Source organism: Hordeum vulgare, chromosome 2H (assembly GCF_904849725.1).
Source record: "Hordeum vulgare subsp. vulgare chromosome 2H, MorexV3_pseudomolecules_assembly, whole genome shotgun sequence".
Classification (NCBI taxonomy): Eukaryota; Viridiplantae; Streptophyta; class Magnoliopsida; order Poales; family Poaceae; genus Hordeum; species Hordeum vulgare.
In genome coordinates, this window is record NC_058519.1 from 585,901,193 (window position 1) to 585,922,410 (window position 21,218).

A 21,218-nucleotide genomic window follows, 5' to 3' on the forward strand; every position below is an offset into this window, starting at 1 on the left:
CACTGGCTTCTTCTGCTGCCTTGGCCGCACGAGCTCTTTCTCTCTTTCTCTCCCTCTCAGCTTCACGGGCTTGTTCCCGCTGTCTGTAAACCTCCTCCAGCCGTAGTTTCTCTTCTTGGTTTTTCCTTATCATCTCATCAAGAAAAGTCCTCTGCTCCACACAGTACTCTTCCCACTCTTTCTTCTGCGCTGTTTTCTCCTCTGCTTCAGCCTTCTCGCGGCGCTCTTCCAAGTCCCAGCTAGCCCATGCACGGCGACCTCTTTCACGAATCTCGGTCACCACCCAGTCCGGCATTTTCGTGTCAATCCAACGATAGTACATGCAGAGAGGAGGAGGAGACTACCGGATAGATCAGATTCAAGTAAACAATAATATCAAGTAAACAATAATCTGGATGACTTGAGCATACCGGAGGCTTGATGTACGCAGAAATAGATTCGGGTGGATCAAATTCATAATTGGCGCACATGAAAAACTTCATGCCCAACCAATCTGAAAAATCCTCCACCTCCTTGACCTTGCAGAGATCACCGCACCAACATCGAACTGCTTCCACCCCCGAGGCAAACTCACACTCTTCATTTTCTTAGGCCTGATGGTTTGATCCGAGCAAGGCAAACTCATATTGACTAAACCGGTGGTAGTGTTCTCAAGTGAGGCTGGATGACGGAGGAAGGCAGTCCAATGCCTCCTTTTATAGACCGGAAAGGAGACGTCGAAATATTGGCGGGAACGGAGGAGGGAAAGGTGGCGGGAAAGGAGACGTCGAAATATTGGCGGGAACGGAGGAGGGAAAGGTGGCGGGAAAGAAGACGTGGAAATATTGGCGGGAACGGAGGAGGGAAAGGTGGCGGGAAAGGGTGTGCTCAAAATTTGGGGGGAACGGAGGAGGGAAAGGTGGCGGGAAAGAGTGTGCTCAAAGGTTCCAGCAGGTTTTCACATGCGTGGAGCCTAAGCCTTGGGCGTTGCACATGTGTGGCGCCTAAGGCTTAGGCGTTGCACATGTGTGGCGCCCAAGGCTTAGGCGCCACACATGTGAAAACCTGCTGGAAGCTGAATTTTGACAGCAATACAACATTTTGACAGCATATATTTTGACAGAAATTTAAAACATATGTGCAACACAAACAACAGAAGTGCAACACCAACAAGTGCAAATGATTGTTCACAAGTGCAACATCAACACCAACAACACAAGTTCACAACTCCAAATGGTTCACAACAAAAGTAAAATTGTTCACAACACAAGTGCAACACCAACAAGTGCAAATGATTGGAAACTCCAAATGGCTCCGGTTCACATCTTGGCGCCTCGTCCCCTCTTAGAAATTAGCTTCTTTCTTCTCGAAACTACAAATTGCTTCGGGTCATCCGACTCATCGTCATCGTCATCATCATCCTCATCGTCCATGCTTCTCATCCTTGACAAACGAGAGCCCCCGGCGACCGGGTTCTTTCCTTTCGCACAATCATCCAGTGAGTACCGCCTAAATTCCTTCCTAGGCTTCAACATGTAAGCGGAGCGTTGGAAAGCCTTCAACGTCATCCCGTCCGCAACCTAATACATATGAAGGTTGAAAGTTCAAAGTTGAAGGTTGAAAGTGCACAATGTTTTAAGGCTGTGTCATACCTCAGGAGTGTCAACATCATCCTCTACAGTATTTCTTTGGGTATTAGCTGCCGAGGTAATGTCACCATCGTCCATACGAGCGCCCGAAGAAGCTGAATCGTCTAGAGTATTTCTTTCGGATGAACCGCATCTCGAAGGTGAAACATATTCAGGGTCATGGCAACCTAAAATGTTGGATAGGCGCCGTAACTTCTTGCCCTGTTCCTGTTAGATTCAAATATAAATGACATATATAAAGTACCGTATGTTGCATTCGTGGGCAAAATAATAATAATGACACAACACCTTTATGAAAAGACGAAGTGCAGATTCTCCCTTTTTTCCTCCAGGTGTCTTCTCTAGAATATCTTCGGACTCATCAGCTTGTTTCTTGACCTCTTTGCGCTATGATCACAAGACAATGACATGCAAGTGAATAGGTGTACTAGCATTCATACTTAACATAGGTGAGCACACTTACCACAAAGTTCAAGACATGGGCGAAGGAAGTTTGGTACCCTTCGTGAATTAACTTGTTGTAATCGCCTTGGGCAAGTGCACCATACTCAGTGGGTTCTTCCAATATGTCCTCCTCGTAAGCCGACGGACAAATCTCGACACGAGTACTCTCCTGAAACCATCTTAGGTAGTTGTTGAACGCAAGCGGACAATGCTGGCGGTGCTGGGTTCGTTGCGCACTCGAAGCTGCCTGCACACTTTGCTCGAACATAATGACATAGTTCTTATGATGCTTATGCCAATCCTTGATCATTCGCTGCCTCCTCCTATCCAACCTGCTTTTAACAAAACCCATCAGTAGCTTGCTCAACACTAAGAACAAAACTAATCAGTACTTCTTTATTGTGCATGATTTTGTTACCTGTGAAGCTGTGTGTCCGTGTCCACCCACTCCGGTGGGTGTGGCTGAAACAACCCAAATTGATGCATCACATGATGCGGGAGATGAAACTTAACCGCCCAATTGCATATAAGGGGACAACGCATTAGCCAAAGATGTTTTTTCCTGAAGGCATAGTGGATTGAGCTCGAACGTGTGTGCATCACCAAAGTTTGGCCCGGCACCATATGGCTGCCATTCCACCTACAACACAACATAAAAGGCACAATTCATTTTACTCATAACATAAAAGCTGGAAGTCAACTCTGAAACCATCTTACCTGCTCGGGGGTAAGCGAATCCATCTTGTTGGTGTATTGCTTGTACAATAGGTTCACTTTGCTTGCCACCTCCGATACCAAGTCCCACTTGTAAGCCCATGTAGGAAGCCGTACAGGGTTGCCGTGGTCATCCCAGGTATTCCACTTTGAGCTTTTAGGGCGTCCAACAGGTAGGCGTTCCCAGCTCCATACTGAAAGTAGGAGCATACAACCACCAACTCCACCATCCTTTGTGGTTCTGCGACAAGCATCGTCCAACTACAAGTAACAACAAACATGCATCAGTTTAGCAGAAAAAGATAACAGAGAGTACTTAATATTAACAATTTATTACCTGCCGATACAAGTAAGCTAGTGCGGCCGAGCCCCAACTGAACTTGTTGTCGAAAACAGTCAACGCCTTCAACCACATCCATGGAGCATTCTTGCCAGTGCCGTCGGCAAAGATAGTCCTAGAGATGATGTACCACATGTACACGCGAGCGTACCTCTGGATCACCTCGTCATCTGCGTCCTCGGGACAATGAGCAAAGTTCGCGGCAATCCAAGTGAAAGGAGCGCCGACCGGGATTCTATCTTTCTTCCCTCCATCTTCTACCTCCGGCTCCTGCGGCGACATACCAATAAGGGCCTCCATTTGTTGCCGGCATCCCTCGGAATCAGTGCTCATACAAAGAGGCTTCCCCTCGATCGGAAGTGCGGTGATCATGGAAACATCTTCAAGAGTAACTGTCATCTCTCCGGTCCGGAGGTGAAAACTATGTGTCTCCGGCCTCCAACGATCAATAAGTGCTGTGACTGCCGCAGCGTTCAGATCGGGAGTTGACCGACTCACAAGCTGAATGAATGGAAGGAGTCCTGTCATCTCGATGTATGGGGTGTACCGCTCATCGTACTGCATTATAGATGATGCCCCATGAGACCGGATCTTCAAGGGCGTAAGCTCCTGCAAATAGATAGGAATAAGTGATATCAAGTGCTTATTACATTTTCAAGTGCTTATTACATTTTCAAGTGCTTATTAAATACATGTTTTTTATCATATGATCTACTTACCATTTTCTTCTCCGACATGAAATAGGCCCGGTGTTCAACGTCATAAACATTATTCAGAAGCCACACCATCCTACAAATCACAAAAAATACTCATATTCAAAAAATTACTCATCTACTAATCCACTCATCTACATATTATTCAAATCCTAAGAACTCATATGAATCTACTCATATCCTAACTACTCAAATCCTAAGAACTCATATGAATCTACTCATATCCTAACTACTCAAATCCTAAGAACTCATATCCTAACTACTCAAATCCTAAGAACTCATATGAATCTACTCATATACTAACTACTAAAATCCTAAGAACTAATGTCCTAACTACTCATATCAATCTAGTCATATACTAACTATTAATACTAACTACTAATATGAATCTACTCAAATCCTAAGAACTCATATCCTAACTAGTCAAATCCTAAGAACTCATATCCTAACTAGTCAAATCCTAAGAATTCATACCCTAACTACTCAAATCAATCTACTCAACAAAAACCTATTCCACTTGGATAGAAGGATGGGAAACGGAAGAGATTACCTAGTAGCCAACCTTGGGGGATCAATCCAAGGAAGAAATCACCAAATATGAAGGAGATGGGGGAGGGGATTAGGGATTGGAAGAGAGCCAGCCGCCGCCGTTCCTGTTTCTGTTTGAATGAGGGAGGGGAATGGGGAGGGGGTGAGGAGGGGGGCTGGCCCGTGGCTGTATAAGTCATTGTGTGGCGCCTAAGCGCTCGGCGCCACACATTACAATGTGTGACGCCTGAGGCTTAGGCGTCACACGGCCTGGGGGTGGGCCCTCTCTGCCAGGTGGTCGGGGGGTGTGGCGCCAAACGGCTAGGCGTCACACAATGTAGTGTGGCGCCTAGGTGTCGGGCGCCACACAAAAGGGTCAGCCGGATGACATATTTTCTCCGAGGGGTCACTCCGTGAGTTCTTTCCCCCCAGGGGTCATTTTTATCAATTTTGCCGTTACGAGAGAAGGGTGACACGATTTGGATCAAAGCCGCCCCGACTCCACGTGCCAACGCGAAAGAGGAGAATTCTCTGCTGCTGCTGCTGCTGCTGCTGTCCACTGTCTGGTACCAAAAAGGAAGCTGTGTTGGGAGTGTGTGTGGAGTGGGAGTGGGAGGAGCAAAGCACTTTCACAGTGGTGTGGCCTGCCAATGCGAGTGGCAAACTACTCACTCCGTTCTTTAATATAAGTTTTTTTAGATGTTTCATTAAAAGTCTATATACGTATATAGACATACTTTAAAGTATAGATTCGTTTATTTTGTTCCGTATGTAGTCTTAAAGTAAAATATCTAAAAATACTTTTATTTAGCAACGGAGGGAGTAGCAATGAAGGAAAATGATGTCACGGGTAGAAATTAGGGTATCTCCAGCCACTCCCCAAACAGGCCTCTCGGGCCTTTTTTTGTCGTCAACGCTAAAAATTCCGTTCAATTACGGTCCCCATGACCTCGTTTTTCGTTGGTTGGGGTCAAAATTGACGTCGACGGATCCACGCTAAACCCAACGCGTCGGGGGGCGTCGGGAAAAGAAATTTGACGCGAAAACAAACCACATCAAATTCCTCCCGCGTGGACCCGCCGAGTCAGCGAGATTTATCATCGTTGACAACGTGATATCCGGCGTGGGGTCAAATTCCTCCCACGTGGACTATCCGGCGTTGCCAGACATGCGCACGCCGAGCGCTTGAAGGCTGAGAGCCGGAGGTGTCCCCGTGCCACCTCCATCATCCGTCGTGAAACTCCGCGGCAAGATCGCACGCATCCGGGCGTCCTTGCCAGAGCATGCGTGGCAGGAAGAACGGTACGTCGTCGACAACTTCCCTCTCTCTGGACGGCATACTTTCAGCGCCGCCACGCCGACCAGCTCGCCTCCACCAACGAATTTTCGGCTCCAAGGGGGCGCCACAACTTCGACGGCCGCCGTTAGTGGCAGGGCGTCCCCGGGCGCACGCTTCACGCCATCCTCGAGCACATCGAGGGAGGCAACGAGCCGCTGATGGATTACCCAGCACCGTCGCTCTCGCGCCGGAGCGGGAGCTCGTGGCTGTCGAGGTGAATGACGGGGGTCCTCCTCCAGCTCCTCCGGCACGACGTCGCCGCTGGCCACCATGAAGGCCGAGCCCCAGGAGACGTCGGAGCATCGTAGCAGCTATGGCGGCAACCTGGTTATAAACGAGGGCCGCCGCCAACCTTCACCTTCCCGCGGACAACATCGCGTGGTGAGGCCGAAGGATCGGGTGACGCCGCCGGTGGTTGTCAAGCAGGAGCGCGTCGAGATGGACGCCGACCTCGATACCGGCCTTAAGTGGTCACGCGACGACTACGCCCGGGAGAAGATGGAGCGTTAGCGTCGCGCACTGCAGGAGATCGACGCGCGACGTCGTGGTCGCGAAGAGGGTGGCGTCATCGTCCTCGACGACAGCGACGAGGAGACGCTGGTGCAGACCGCCTTCGTCTGCAGCGGCAAGGCTGCAGCAAGGACGGCGATGCGCAGGATGACGACGACAACAACGATGATGAGGACGTCGGCGGCGACTACACCACCTTCTACCAGCTCCTCGGCATGAAATCGGTTAGCGACGGCAGGACGATGGTTGCGACGACATGTTTTTTTAATGTTTTTATGTATTTTTTTTTATTTTGTACATATTTAAATAAAATCGCCTAAATTTCTTTTAAAATTGACTCGATTTCTTCGAATTTGGTGCAAAATAAATTTAAAAAAGCGTATGGGGGATGACCTTGAGAGACGGCTAGGAACCCGAGGCTCCTTAAATCAATTTTAACTCCGGCTCGCCCCAAAATATGCTATTTCAAAGTCTTTAGGGAGTGAACGGATGGAGATGCTCTTACCAGTCAGGATGGCCGCAGCATCGCAGGGCTTCCCACCAGGTTTGCCCGATGCACGCTTTGTTGAGTTTACCGGATAACCTGCAGAAACCAATTCTTTTATCTCAAAATGTATTATAAAAATAGCTAGGTTTTTTATTCAATAAATTTTGGAAACATTGTGAAAATTATTTTTTAAATGGGGTTATTGCATAAAACAGAAAATGCACGTACCCAGTACCCCGATGTAATTGTCAAACATTTGAAATGTTGTAAATAAATAGGAACATTTCGGGTCTCGTTTCATCTTGGAAAAATGTATAGGAGTGATAGTTTTTGGAAGGGAGCTGTTAGGCGTCAACCGATGGATTCATACTAAACATCGACCATCGAAATTGCCGTTCGATGTACACGCTGACAGCCGTTTGATTTATTTGCTGGCACGCGGTTTGGTCGCCTCTTCTGACCAATTAATTCCTGAAGCAATGGTCCAGTTACAGAAACGAGCTCGTTGCCTCGCAAAAATCTTTGCATCAGAGGTCGCTTCGTAAAAATCAGTCGTTCGATTTATTTGTTGGCATGCGGTTTGGTCGCCTTCTCTGGCCAATTAATTCCTAAAGCAACGGTTCAGTTACAGAAACGAGTTCGTTGCCCCGCAAAAATCTTTACATCAAAGGTCGTGCCATAATAATCTTTGCAACAAATGTCATTTTGCAAAAAACTTTTGCAACATATGTGAGGTTGTAGAAAATTTTTGGTTCGTCTTTTTGCAACGTATGTACTGTTGGGGAAGATCTTTTTACAATAAAGATCATGTTCCTAAAAACTTTACTTTGCACGTTCTCACACCGAGCACTCCTCCGACACTTTCTTCAACCTGAGTTATGTTTCTGAAATAAGACCTTATTGCGGAAGAAAAATATATTCATTGTTGAACCCTTTTTCCTTTTAAAAAAAACTGTGTTGCGGAAATCTTTTGAAACTAACCTATTGCTGAAAAAACTTCACGACCAAACCTTTTTTTGAAACAATACATATGTTGTAGAAACCTTCTGAAACAATGCTCTTGTTGCATGAAAGGAAAACTGACTGCACGAGACTTGTCGTAAGCGACGAGCACTCGATTAAGACCAATCCGACGGCTAAGCAAGCGACGGATGATTTGCGTGCATTAGCCGGCTGAGCAACAGAGTTTTCCTTTTTGGAAAGTGTACTCATTCTGTAAAGAAATATAAGAGCGATGACGGATTATCTTTTAAATAAAAAGTATCACATACTATTTGAGAAAAGTTATTCATGCACGACTAAATATATGTCCATATGTTTTTGACAAATTAATTAATTAATTCATATATTTCACAAATAAAGCAACGAAAATAAACCAAAATGAATACATAAGCACATAGAAATAAAAATAAATAAAGCTAATAAGTGAAAATGAAAAGAAATATTAGAGAAAGTAAAGGACATATGGAAACGAAATAAGAATGAAACATAATTCTAGAGCATTGGCAGGCCCATACACGCGACAATGGATCATATTCTTCGCCAAAGACAGATAATAGGATTTGCCAGGGTTCAAGAGATGTCGCTCACGACAATCACTCACATGGCTCTATCTATTCTGTTTTTCTTTCTAATTTCACTCCTTGTTTGCTTTTTCTTCTTCCACTTTTCAATTTTACATTTGTAGTCTAAGTTTTAAATAATAATAATTATTATGATAAAATATATTTGTTGTTTCACCTTTTCACATTTTATTATTGTTATATTTTTTTGATGTCTACTCATATTTATCGTTTTAGATAAATGCATGACCATTTATTTTAGGAGACGTGGATAGTTCTTCAAATACGGACTTCTCTGTAATATATATGGACATTTCATTTCACATAGAGTAGTAATATTTATAATATCGGTGAAAATTTATTTTCATACACATAGGGTGCCAGACTGCGAGTAGTGCAGTGGTTAAGAATCATTGTCATTGACATGACATGCAATATTAACAACAAATCCAAAGTTATTACCTTGCAAGATCACGGCGTACATTATTGTCACTAGTAGCTACTGCATCATGGATTGACAAAAAAGGAAAAGAAAAAAAGCTATTGCATTATGGAGTTCACTTGCTCGGTTTGTTCGTCCAATAAGAGCATCTCCAATGACGTAGATGTAAAAAATAACTACCTTTTACATCAGGCCAAAAGCAGTGCTCAAACGGATAATATAGATTCAGCGGTGTTCGGGTATTTTGGTTATTCCTGTTTGAATAGTTCGATTTATGGGTAATTCGGGTATTTAAAAATGAGAATCAATATTTTTTTTGCTAAAAAAACAACCGAACCCAAGTTAGTAAAAATTCCGTTTCAGGTAATTTGGGTATCCAAAAAACCCAAAATATTCGGAGCACACATCAGCTATGAATAATTTAGATAATGTGGGTATTTTGGATACTATTGATATTTTAGTTAGTATGAGTAACATGTAAGTGTAATAATAACATGAATAATTTGTCTAATATAAATAATCCGGGTAGTATAGGTATTCGGGTTTTCTAGACTAAAACCCGAACCCTACTCGGAAAAACGAATAACCTGAAATTAAAAACCGAACCCTAACCCGATACCCGTATTACCTTACAATTCGTGCAATTAAGTTCGGTTCGGGTTCGTGTAACGGGTTAGGGTATCCAAACGCCCAGGATGAATGCAGATATAAAAAACAGCATCTCCGCCTCCTGAAGATGTAAACTATAACACTTTACGGTGCAAATTTACATCTCCAACTCTTGGAGATGTAAAATCCCATTCGCCCGCCAACCGCCCAACCGCCGCTTCTTTCATGTTTCGTGTGACCAGTCGTCGCCCAACTTCCGCCCGCCCGTCTCCCACCCATTGGTTGTCGCTACCATGGCCAATTATGATGACCCCGTCGCCTTCTCCTACTCCGTTATTGGTGCCGTGACCCACGTAGTTGCGCCCACCGCCTCCGTGGTACCTATCCACAACGCGATCGCCTTTGCCTCCATCTTGTCGCCATCGCGCCAATTCACCCCACCCCGGCTGGTCGTCGTCGCTCCATCGGCTTCAAAGAAGAAGGCGCCCGCCAAGACTCGCGATGTAGGCGTCAAGCGATTGACGATGCGTGGCCGCAATCCGATGGCGAACCTAGGTGGCCGGCGAAGAAGTCGAAGCCGGACGCGGTTTCGGCAGTTCACCGGCGAACCATGGTGTCCTCCTCCGGCCACAGTGCTCCTCATCCACCTCCTCCTCTGCCACCGCCGGCCATGGAGGAATATGTGGTCACACTGAAGGCTACCACATCCAACATGTTCGATAATATGCCGCAAAGGCAAAAAAAATCCTTGTGCATTTCTTTGTTATTTCAATTGCCGATTCCAATAGAATGTGTAGTTGATTCTCTATAAGTGCATTTTTAGTCTTGTTGATGAAGCTTTCATGCGCGGCACAAATGTGACAAAATGATGATTACTAGCATGATGAGCATGCGTCACAAGAATATGACACCCCATTATATGGTCATGATAATCTTGGCATGGATGATGAGGACTTCGTTTTGATGGGAAGAACGACAAATCATATGACAAAGAAGATGCTTTGATTTGCACTGCTTGGAGGAATACTAGTAACAGTGCACATGCAACGCACGTATAATCGAATAATGTGGGATGAAAACAATGGACTATAAAGCTAGCCAAGATTTTACTTGTAAGCCTAACGTTGTAATTCGCGTTACACACATATGTATTGTATCGTCAGTTTCTGTCCCATCTTATGTCAAAACTTCAGTTCAGTTAGCTTGGCTAGCATGTTGTATATCGTTCTTCTTTCCGGTCAGATGAGTTGTTGTTTAGTTGTTGTCTCCCTCGGTTGATGTTTGTTGTCTCGGCAAGATAAGCTAGCCCAGAGTTTACGTGTAATCAAGCCTAATGTATGTTGTAATGCATGTGGAAATGGAACCGACGACAGACATGTGCACGTGCGTTGCCACGAAATAGAAAGAATATTCATAGATAAAACGCTTGTGTACAAATAAATGACTTGGCCCACACACTCGTAACCCTCGCAATGCATATTCGCTCCTCTACTTCACCCACTATGAGGTTCTTCAACCCCCCCCCCCCCCCACACACACACCCTGGTGTCCATCGCCATTTCTTTTGTGTGTCTCCTCCCAATCTCATCATGCCATCATTTTCGTATACCCGGTTTTTCTCTTTAGTTTTGATGACTTCTATTAGATGTCTTCAAACCCTGCCCTAACTCTTTAGTCCGAAAGTATATTTGAAAGAAAATATAGTCTCCAAGAATAAGTAACATCTTTGCACACTATCCATTCCCAATAGGCTAACAAAACGTCCCCTCACCCCAAACCGTCCCTCCCCTTTGTGCTATCGCGATCATATATTTCTGCTATCATGATCATATATAGATGTTAACAATCATATGTACAAAAATTCAAGCCAACCAAGTGGACACAAAAATTGTATGATTTGAACACCAATCTAAAAGATACTGAAACCTAGAAATTAAGAGAATCATTGTGGAACTTCATTGTATCGATACCCCGAAAGTCCACGTGCATGAGAATAGAGACAATCTACTTTAAAACAATGGGTGCTTAACCTGTATTGGTCCTTGCGCAGACGGATAACTAATCCTCTAATAGATATATTAACAATTCAAACTTGAGAAAGAATAGATACATAGGGAGGGTAATAACTGACCAAATATTTTTGTATAGCAGACTATCAAAAGTACCTATCCCTATGCGGCTATGCAGAATCAAATCGGTTCAATCAATGACCGAAGGGAAAAGAGTCCATCGATACAGCAGAAGCAATGCAATTGAAGCTGGAGCAAAAGCACCACGAGATAATCACATCAAACAATTAGCTTGTGAAGAACTGTCAATACTTCCACGTCAGTTATTAAAGATGTCTGACACAAACAAATGTTCTTGGTTGTAGATTTTCTGAAATAAGGAGTAACAATTAATCAATGATGATGAAGCTACCGACAGTATCATCTTTATTACCTTACACTGGCCCATACTAAGTAAACTCACCAGGAAATGAAAGAGCGTATTTGGGCTCTATGAATCAACATTCTTAAATAGAAAACAAATATAAGTTTGAGTGAGAAATGAATACTTCTCTACATTTAGTTTTGTACAAAGATGAAAAAGGAAACATACAAGTATGTGGCATATTAGTCTCTTTGGGTGGTCACTGAATGTCTGAAACGTGTTCTCTGATATTCCATCTTGCAAATCAGTCTAAATTTTTGACTCTAATGCAACATCTAAAATCCTGGTTGATGGAACTCCTTCATATATGCATCTAATACTCCTAACATCAACTGTATTGAAAGTAACAGTCCCATGTTATATGCAAAACAAATTGCAGAGTGCAGATCCATCATGAAAGTAGTTTTCTCTCTGTATGTTTCTCTTAAAACTAAGCAAGATACAAAAAGAAGGAAATAAATGCTTGTGATTAGGAAAATGACGCACCAGGGGGAGTATATAGACACAAAAGATCAAACGATGCAAAATAACTTGAGGAACACAATATGAATCCCGAGATCAGCTACATTGTTACCAGGATGATTCTCGCGGTGACAGGTGGGCTGGTCGAGTATGTGATCGTCTTCCTAGAATCCCAGTCATCAAGGATGTCTGGATGTTCATCTTGTCATTTAATTTGGTCGATTGTTGAGCCATGAACAAAAAGTATAACTGAATAATTACACACGACATGATTGTATTTTGATATGCTTATAAGATAACACCTGTACCTCTCACATACATCCAACTATGGGTCATCATAAGGTTCATGTTCCTGCAAAAGAATAGGAAAAACAATAAGCAATTTAATCCGAAGAAGGAGAAGATCAACAAAAACTACAGGAAATCAAAAACAACTAGGTGCCATGTCAAGATCCTTAATCAAAAGCGAACTATATATATTAGTTCAATATAAACGGCAATATGAAAAGCATACTGATTAGGAAGCATTAGTTAAGCCAACATATGATTTCTCCTTCCTGACTACTTTATCCTTTCACATTCAGCTCCCTGAGCTCCTCCTCTTTGTCACATGTATCTTGGAAAAGTAGTCATCATGAAAGCTTTAGATGGAGTACAAGGGGATTCCATTAGCTTTAGAAAAATTCTAGTACTCCCTCCGTCTCAAAATAAATTCTAGTACTAAGCTTGAGACAGTTATTTTGGGACAGAGGGAGTACAAGCGAGCGTTCCAGTAGAAGCATATTAGTTTTGGAATCCACACCATACACAAATTAAATTCTATTTCAGTTATATAACTTATTAAACCTTAGCCGACTTCATTGCATGCTTGCAAAGGTTTCCCTTGCTTGACCAACTACAGTCACACAATGCAAGCTCAGAGCTTGGGTTCAGAACGACATGGGACTTCTCCTTGTGTTTCTGGCAGACCACTCTAGCACAATTGCCTTCAATTACAATATCAGAATCTGGAATTTGCAATCCCTGCTGCCATGGGTTTGGGCCGGTTTTCCACTCACTCCTCCAGTAGCGAGAGAAACTGTCCTTCCCAGAAAATTCATCCAACCAATAGTAAGAGTGAACCTTTGTACCCAACTTGTGAACCAACCAGTCTGCATGTTGATAGATGCTTTCATCTGCCTCATTCAACAGCCGAAGTTTTAGCAGGTGGTGGTACCTCTCAATTGCTGAAGCTACCTCAGCAGTAGCCAACGGGTTGGTCTTCAAGACGCTTGTCCATGCCCCTGGAAGATATTGAGATTAAAAAGTTGGATAAGAGAACTTATCAAATAACTTGTAACAAGTAAAATCCAGGTACGGCCCAGAAAAGCAAGGTACATGGACCAACCAAGTCTTGGAAACCATAGAGCTTTGAAGTAGTCTACAAAGCCAGAGCAATCAATAAAATCTTCCAGGAAGGCCTGAAATAATTCTATATCACCGTTTCCTCTGATGCTGGATATTGCCTCCCCAAGTCGTTTAGACATCATTGAACGCCTCTCAAAATCTGAACACTTGTTCATCAATTTTTTATGCCAAGCGTGACAGACACGCCATAAGGAAATCAACACCGGGCACAGAAACACTTCCCTGTTCAGCAAGCAACATACTCAGGCACCACAAACCCAGGAAGCAGTACACTGGCAGAGAAGCATGAGTTACCTTATAGTGCGCACATCAGTCAATGGATCATCAATAATGAAGCCGCCCAACTGCCATGTCGGGCCTTTTGTACGAACTCGATCATATAGAGCACCCATCCATCTATGTATTTCACCATGTGTAAAATTGGGAGTTATGATCCAAGCAACAGGAATTGCATTTTTCTGCTGGTCGAAAACAAGGATGCTATGTACAGGATACTGCAAAATGGCAAACAACGATACTACTATGAAATCAAGCAAACTAAACAGCTATGAAAAAACAAAAAAAAGAACCAGATGACATTGACAGACCTTTAACTTGTTTGTTCCAAACTTTGAATCGGAAGCGAGTAAACTGCGGTTGCCATACTGAATCATCTGCTGTAGCTGCCAATCTGTCTGAATGCCTAGGACAAAGGTATCATTATCGGAAAAATCTTCAAAGAAAAATACACAGTCCTGGTTATTTTCGACCCACCTGTTCATACTAACAGCAACGTCAAGCCTGTCGGCACCGTCCCCCGGCGCCACTGCCAGCGCGCCAACGTACCGGAGGAACGCCTCGCCGCGGAGCGCGTCCCGGGCGAAGCCGGCGTCCACGGCCGCGACGGACGCGCCTCTGCGAAGGCCGGAGTTTTGGAACACTTGCCCCTTGGCGGCGGCGCCGCCGCACCCGCATGAGAGGCCGGCGTCGACGCGGCGCGCGACCTCGGCCAGCGCGCCGTCCAGGGCGAGGGCGAACTCGACCTTGCAGTTGCTCCTTAGGCCGACGCCGGCGAGGCACGGGAAGTCGTCGCGGAGCGGGGTGAGGTCCGCTGCGCCGGCCCACACGAAGGAGCCGCCGCGGCCCCGGTCGCCCGCCGCTCGCGCAGCGCGAGCCCCAACGCGTCCGCCGGGTCGAACACCTGCCCCGGCCACCGCGGGTAGCCCCTGACCTTCGCCCACACCATCCGGGGCGGCGCGAACCCGGAGCCCTCCTCCTCCTCGAACGCGCAGCCGTAGCGCGCGCGCCCGCGCCGCTCCTCCTCGGGCGCGGCCGGAGGCGGCTTCCTCACCCGCCGGCGGCGTGGGGTGGTGTTGGCGAGCAGCATCTCCGCCACGTCCGCGTGCATGTGGCGGAGCCTCTCGTCCTCGACGTTCTTGGAAGCCGCCAGGGCTCGCTCTGGCGCAAGAGAGGAAAACATGGCGTCGAGCGCTGGGAGGCCGAGCGGGGGGGGGGGGGGGAGGGGGAGGCGGCGGGCGGGGCGAGCAGGTGGTGGGCGCGGCTGAGCAGGCGGAGGGCGGCGGGCGGGGCGAGCAGGGGAAAGGCGGTGGGCGCGGCTGAGCAGGCGGAGGGCGGCGGGCGGGGCGAGCAGGGGAAAGGCGGCGGGCGGGGCGAGTAAGCGGAGGGCGGGGCTGAGCAGGGGAGAGGCGGAACAGGCGACGTGCCTGGCGAGCAGGCGGAGGGCGGGGCTGAGCGGGGGAGAGGCGGCGGGCGGGGCGAGCGGGCGGGTGCGGAGAGGGGAGGGGAGGAGGCAGACGGGGAGGGGGAGTTGGACGCGGAGGCGGACGGGGAGGGGGAGGCAGAGGCGGAGGCGACGACGATGGTGCAGGCGAGGGCGTCTGGCTGCCGTTAATTCTTCCTAAATTTTTTGTAGTTGATTGGCTTTTTTTTTTCTGGGGAGGTGCAATACTTGTTCGCTGTAGGAGGAGGTGGAGCACGATCTTCCTTTGTTAATTTGGTAAGTGCACACCGTCGGGTTGAATGGATGGTGAAAGGCCGTTAGATTGTAATTTGTTGACTAATTGTGTGGTGATGATTGGTGTTTGTTTTTGTGGGGATAATAGTTGTGTGTAGTGAGAGAAGTTTTCGTTTGATCTTTTATTAGTAGTATAGTTGACGAGGTCTTCGTTTTTCTCTATTTTTATGTTCTTCATTTTCTTTTCTTTGCGTTATGTCTCTTATGTTTATTTTAACTTTCAACTATTATAAATGTATATATTATAAAAACTTTTCATAAAACATTAAAAATGTTAATCAATATTTAAAAATGTAAAATGCATATAAAAAATGTTTCTCATGTATATGAAAAGAGTATACAAAAAATACAATGTGTATGAAAAAATGCCATCATGTATTTAATTTTTTATAATCAAACATTTGAAAAATGTTGACCCAGTATTTGAAATTTTAAATGTGTATACAAAAAGTTTCTCATGTACGAGGAAATTTTATAAAATATATACAATGTATATGGAAAAAGTTGATCATCTATTTCAAAAATGTTAATCAAATATTTGAAACAAATGTTGATCAGGTATTTGAAAAAAAACCAGTCAAGCATTTAAAAATGTAAAACATGTATAAAAACATGTTTCTCATGTTTACAAAACGTATACAATGTGTATAAAAATCATGTATTTTCAAAAATTTAAATGTGTCTAAGAAAGCTCCTTATCTATATGGTAAAATGGAAAATATTAATGAAACAATTAGACATAAAAACTTATATTTAAAAAATGTTAATCATGTACTCCCTTCGTTCCTAAATATAAGTCTTTTAAGATATTTCACTAGGAGTCTACATACGAAGCAAAATGAATGAATCTACACTCTAAAGTATGTCTATATACATCCGTATGTAGTCCACTAGTGAAACCTCTTTAAAGACTTATATTTAAGAACGGAGGAAGTATTTGATAAATGTATGCGCGGTTTAAAAAATGGTTATGACAATAAAAAAGTGTTCGACATTTGTTTGAAAAAAGGCTGACCATGCATTCAAAAATAATAATTCAGAACATGTATTTAAGAGAATGATCATCGTGTATTTGAGAAATCTACGACGTGTAACCAAAATATGTTTCAAGCGTACAATGAAAAACAAATAGACGTGTGTTGAAGAAAAAGGAAAAACAACGAAAACCAAAAAAGAAACATAAAGAAAACAAAGAGAAGTGAGGAAAACAAACTGAAGCATAAAGAAGAAAAACCAGGCGATAAAAAAAAGAAGAAAAACAGATAAATTCAGTTCTATAAAGTAAAAGCAAACAGAAAAAGGAGAAAACCAAGAAAAAAAACTGAAGCAGAAAAAAACCCCAGTAAAAACCGTGAATAAAGAGAGAAAAACGGTGAAAAAAGTAAGGAAAACAGAACAAAAAACAAAGAAACCCATGAAGAAAAAACATAGAAAAAAGAAAAACAAAACCAGTAGCGAGCATGTGCTAAGAACGGGCTGGTCAAAAACTGTACAACACTCAAAACATTTTCAGGTGAGGTAGAAGGTACTCTCATTCTGAGTAAGATATAGGGTTTACACATATTCTCCGCTTAAGACGACGAATAGGATTTACCATGGCAAATATCATTGTACTTACAGTTTAAAGACATGTGGCTCACGATAATCATTCACTTGGGCCTGTCGAAGAAGGATTATATCTTGTGCTTTTGATCTTTTTTCTTTCTATTTTCTTTCCTTTTTCCTCTTTCTTTTTAATTCTTTTACTTTCACTTCCTTGTTATATATTTTTTGTGCTTATTTTGCGATTTAAATTAGTATTTAATTTTACATGACAAGTAAATATTTATCGTTTCACTTTTTCACATATTATTTCTAATATATATTTTTCTCATTCTCAAATCATTTTTAACAGTTTAGGTAAACACATTAATGTTTTTATGGGATAGTGAAAGACTTATTTTAGAACATGTGGACAGTTTTTTAAACATGAACTTCTCTTTAAGATATATGAACATTTCATTTCAAATACAAGAACATTCTTTACAGTATACATGAACATATATTTTCGTACATGTGAATATATATTTCGCAGTAATTGAACATTTTTGGTTATCATTAAACTGATTTTATAAAAAAAATCCGAATTAATATATTCTTCTAATATACATAAATATTTTCTTGAACTATATACAACGTGAATATTTATTTTTGCAGTACACGAATTTTTTCTAATTATTAACACTGTTTCAAAATTTTATGAAATATATATTCTTTCCAGATTTACAACGAAAATAGATAAATATAAACCGTAACTGTAATGGTTGCTGACCCATGGCTGCCCAAAAAGTGAGCGACGCTCGCCCGCCGTCCAATAAAAAATAGTAGAGTTACCTAGATAAAAAATGTAGGGAATACGCAACGACATATAAGTATAATTCAGAGCAACCACCAAAGGCAATGATGGGCGTCAGCGCACAGGTGCAAATTTTTGCCGGTCAGGTCCCAATCGTGCGATTAAAGGCCCCACGTAGTTGGATCTATCTGCTCCTTCATCCTCCTCTGGCAGCTCACGCACCCACCACCCCGTCCCGCTCCTCCCCTCCCCGCATCTTGATCGCGAGTCCGCATGCTGCTAGCATCGCAGGCTACCATGCGATTTTCGTCGCCGTCTCCGTCGTTGTCAAGCTAGCTCGCCGTTCGCCCCAAGTCATCGGAAGCCCTTGCAGCTCCTATTGTTGAGGTTCGCCATTGTTACCTCAGTTCTCTCGTTGAAGCTTTTCAAGAAGCTGGTTGAACCTTTTCTCGTCGTCGGTTGCAGCTTTTTCAGAAGCCCGTTGAAGCTTTCTCCTCGCCGGTTGCGGCTGTTTCCGCCGGTCGCCGTTGCTCGCAACTCCAGGGTATCACCATTGTAGCTTTTCTAAAACTATTTTGCTAAAACACATCTAGATGTGAGGTAAGTATTACACATCTAAGTTCTATATCATTGATCTTACGTGAAGGTTCGTGTGAGTATTTTTTTTTCTTTTTTTAATGCTTAATTTAATTATTTAAATGTACAATAACGATGTCATATCTAGATATGCCTTAGACACACCGCTAGAAATTTTGATCACTGGTTTCAGTAAATCTAGTTGCCGGTTCTAGTAAAAACATAATGGCATGGTCGATGCTCCCGCCGGTTGTAGAAAAAATGATGGTCGGTTCCAACATTTTGTGTGGTCGGTTGTAGCAACAAAATTTGCTAGTTGTAGCTTCAACCCTGTCTCGCTCCAGCACCGGCAATGAGCAGCTTGTAGCATCCCTGCGTGGTTTGACCCGAGCATCGGCGATGGCAAAACCCAGTGCTGGCGGTGACAACAGTAACGTCCCCAAGGTGGCGCTTCGTTGTTAGGACAACTCGCGGCCATGTTGAGGCAATGGCCTGGCCTTAGCGTGGACCTACCGAGCGGGCTTTTTGGCCCGCTTGTGACCCGTTCGGTCCTAGCCCGTTTGAGAAATTGGATGGTCTGGTGTGTCAAATTCGGCCCGACTGAGCGGACTGAGAAAACACATCGCCAACCGTCGTTGTACTTCGTCTTCACGGTCATCGACACCTGCGCCTCCGTGTGTACCTGGTCTTCATAGCCACTGGTCTTCGCACAACAACAGCAGGGCATGGCCGACAGTAGCAGACGACGTTTCGCTAAAAAAAACGCACGCACACACACACCTGCGCCTCCCTCGCCGCCAGCCAACGCACAACCTCCCGCCGACACGGTCTTCGGGCTGTCCGTGACTAACCACCATGTCCAGGAGCTCTGCAACCATGAGATCTCCTCCCCCCCCTCAACGAATCGACCGAATTCGCCATGAATCTGTCGCCATCATCCTCCATCTCAAGCTTCGACCGCCGTCGTTGGTCGTCAATTACGTTGCCGTCGGTGCTTCCCCGGCCTCCACGACCTTGCTATCGAGTTCTACGTGAGTTACCACACCTTTACCGAAAAAGACTTTCGCCCCGCTTTATAAATAAAGAAACCAACATCGACCATCCTGTACAGACTCACGGCACCACAACACACACACACACTCAAGGCAGGATACATAGGCGTTGAGCTGAGCAACAATATCCCTAGTACTACAAGAGAAACCAGAGTTCTCAACCGTGAACACGCCACCGCAAAGAGATGAAGCCGCATATGACGAACCGTGTGCTCCAAGGCGCCGCCTTCAGGAAGGTTACGACATCAGAATGTTGCCACCGCCCGATCCGAGGATCAGAGTTTCCCCTGGAGCAAGACGACGGGCAATGAGAACCGCAACGACGCCTTCAAGAAGGGAGCGACCTACGCCGCCGTCGGTCCGTCCGAAGATGGATCAGGTTTTCACCCTGCCCAACACTCACCACCATCAGACGCCACACCCCGGCGACCACGCCGCCCACATGGCCATGGCCACCGGGCGGCACCAAGCCACGACTCCGCCCAAGAGCACCGCGTTACCACCACCAGAGCCGCCGCCCCCGCATCCAAGACCTTGCCACCACCTCACACGAGACCTGACACACCCCAACCAAAGAGATGGGCGAAAAGGTCCGACATTTCGCACTCCTGGGAGATCCCCTGCCCCGAGACCCGATAGGCCGGCCAACACTGGCCTCCATCGACCCATCCTGCAACCCTGAGCGTGAGACGAGCTTGGTCCTACTGCACCTTGTGCGAGACGAGGTCAGTCCTGCTGCACAGTGCGCAAGACGAGCCGGTCCTGGTGCACGTGCGATGAACCGCATCTGGAAGAGGGCCAACCCTTTGATGGAAGTAGCGCGCGGTGTTGGAAATATGCCCTAGTGGCAATAATAAATTAGTTATTATTATATTTCTTTGTTCATGATAATCGTTTATTATCCATGCTATAATTGTATTGATTGGAAACACAAATACATATGTGGATACATAGACAAAACAGTGTCCCTAGTAAGCCTCTAGTTGACTAGCTCGTTGATCAAAGATGGTCAAGGTTTTCTGACCATAGACAAGTGTTGTCACTTGATAACGGGATCACATCATTAGGAGAGTCATGTGATGGGCAAGACCCAAACTATGAACATAGCATATTGATCGTGTCATCTTATTGCTATTGTTTTCTGCGTGTCAAATATTTATTCCTATGACCATGAGATCATATAACTCACTGGCACCGGAGGAATACCTTGTGTGTATCAAACATCGCAACATAACTGGGTGACTATAAAGGTGCTCTACAGGTATCTCCGAAGGTGTCCGTTGAGTTAGTATGGATCAAGACTGTGATTTGGCACTCCGTGTGACGGAGAGGTATCTCGGGGCCCACTCGGTAATACAACATCACACACAAGCCTTGCAAGCAACGTGACTCAAGTGTGAGTCACGTGATCTTGTATTACAGAACGAGTAAAGAGACTTGCCGGTAATGAGATTGAAATAGGTATGCGGATACCGACGATCGAATCTCGGGCAAGTAACATGCCGAAGGACAAAGGGAATGACATACGGGATTATATGAATCCTTGGCACTGAGGTTCAACCGATAAGATCTTCGGAGAATATGTAGGATCCAATATGGGCATCTAGGTCCCGCTATTGGATA

The 21,218-nt window shown here is 44.7% G+C and overlaps 2 protein-coding genes and 1 long non-coding RNA gene across 3 annotated transcripts; 1 reads left to right on the top strand and 2 right to left on the bottom strand.

Annotated features, from left to right (window-relative positions):
- Nucleotides 1–11,200: 11,200 nt before the first annotated feature.
- On the bottom strand, nt 11,201–14,095 carry LOC123430642. Its single transcript, XM_045114496.1, has 5 exons — nt 13,913–14,095; nt 13,599–13,840; nt 13,058–13,494; nt 12,520–12,563; nt 11,201–12,412 (listed from the first exon to the last, which is right to left on the bottom strand). The coding sequence occupies exons 1-4, from the start codon at nt 14,008–14,010 to the stop codon at nt 12,537–12,539; spliced, it is 804 nt and encodes a 267-aa protein (XP_044970431.1). The 5' UTR covers nt 14,011–14,095; the 3' UTR covers nt 11,201–12,412; nt 12,520–12,536.
- LOC123428678 (formin-like protein 3) lies at nt 14,008–17,947 on the bottom strand. The gene is made up of 4 exons (XM_045112866.1): nt 17,944–17,947; nt 14,372–15,515; nt 14,206–14,300; nt 14,008–14,112 (listed from the first exon to the last, which is right to left on the bottom strand). The coding sequence occupies exons 1-4, from the start codon at nt 17,945–17,947 to the stop codon at nt 14,099–14,101; spliced, it is 1,257 nt and encodes a 418-aa protein (XP_044968801.1). The 3' UTR covers nt 14,008–14,098.
- A 232-nt stretch (nt 17,948–18,179) lies between these two features.
- LOC123430643 lies at nt 18,180–18,612 on the top strand. Its single transcript, XR_006622965.1, has 2 exons — nt 18,180–18,354; nt 18,433–18,612. It is a non-coding gene; the product is annotated as an uncharacterized LOC123430643 (long non-coding RNA).
- The last annotated feature ends 2,606 nt before the right edge of the window (nt 18,613–21,218 follow it).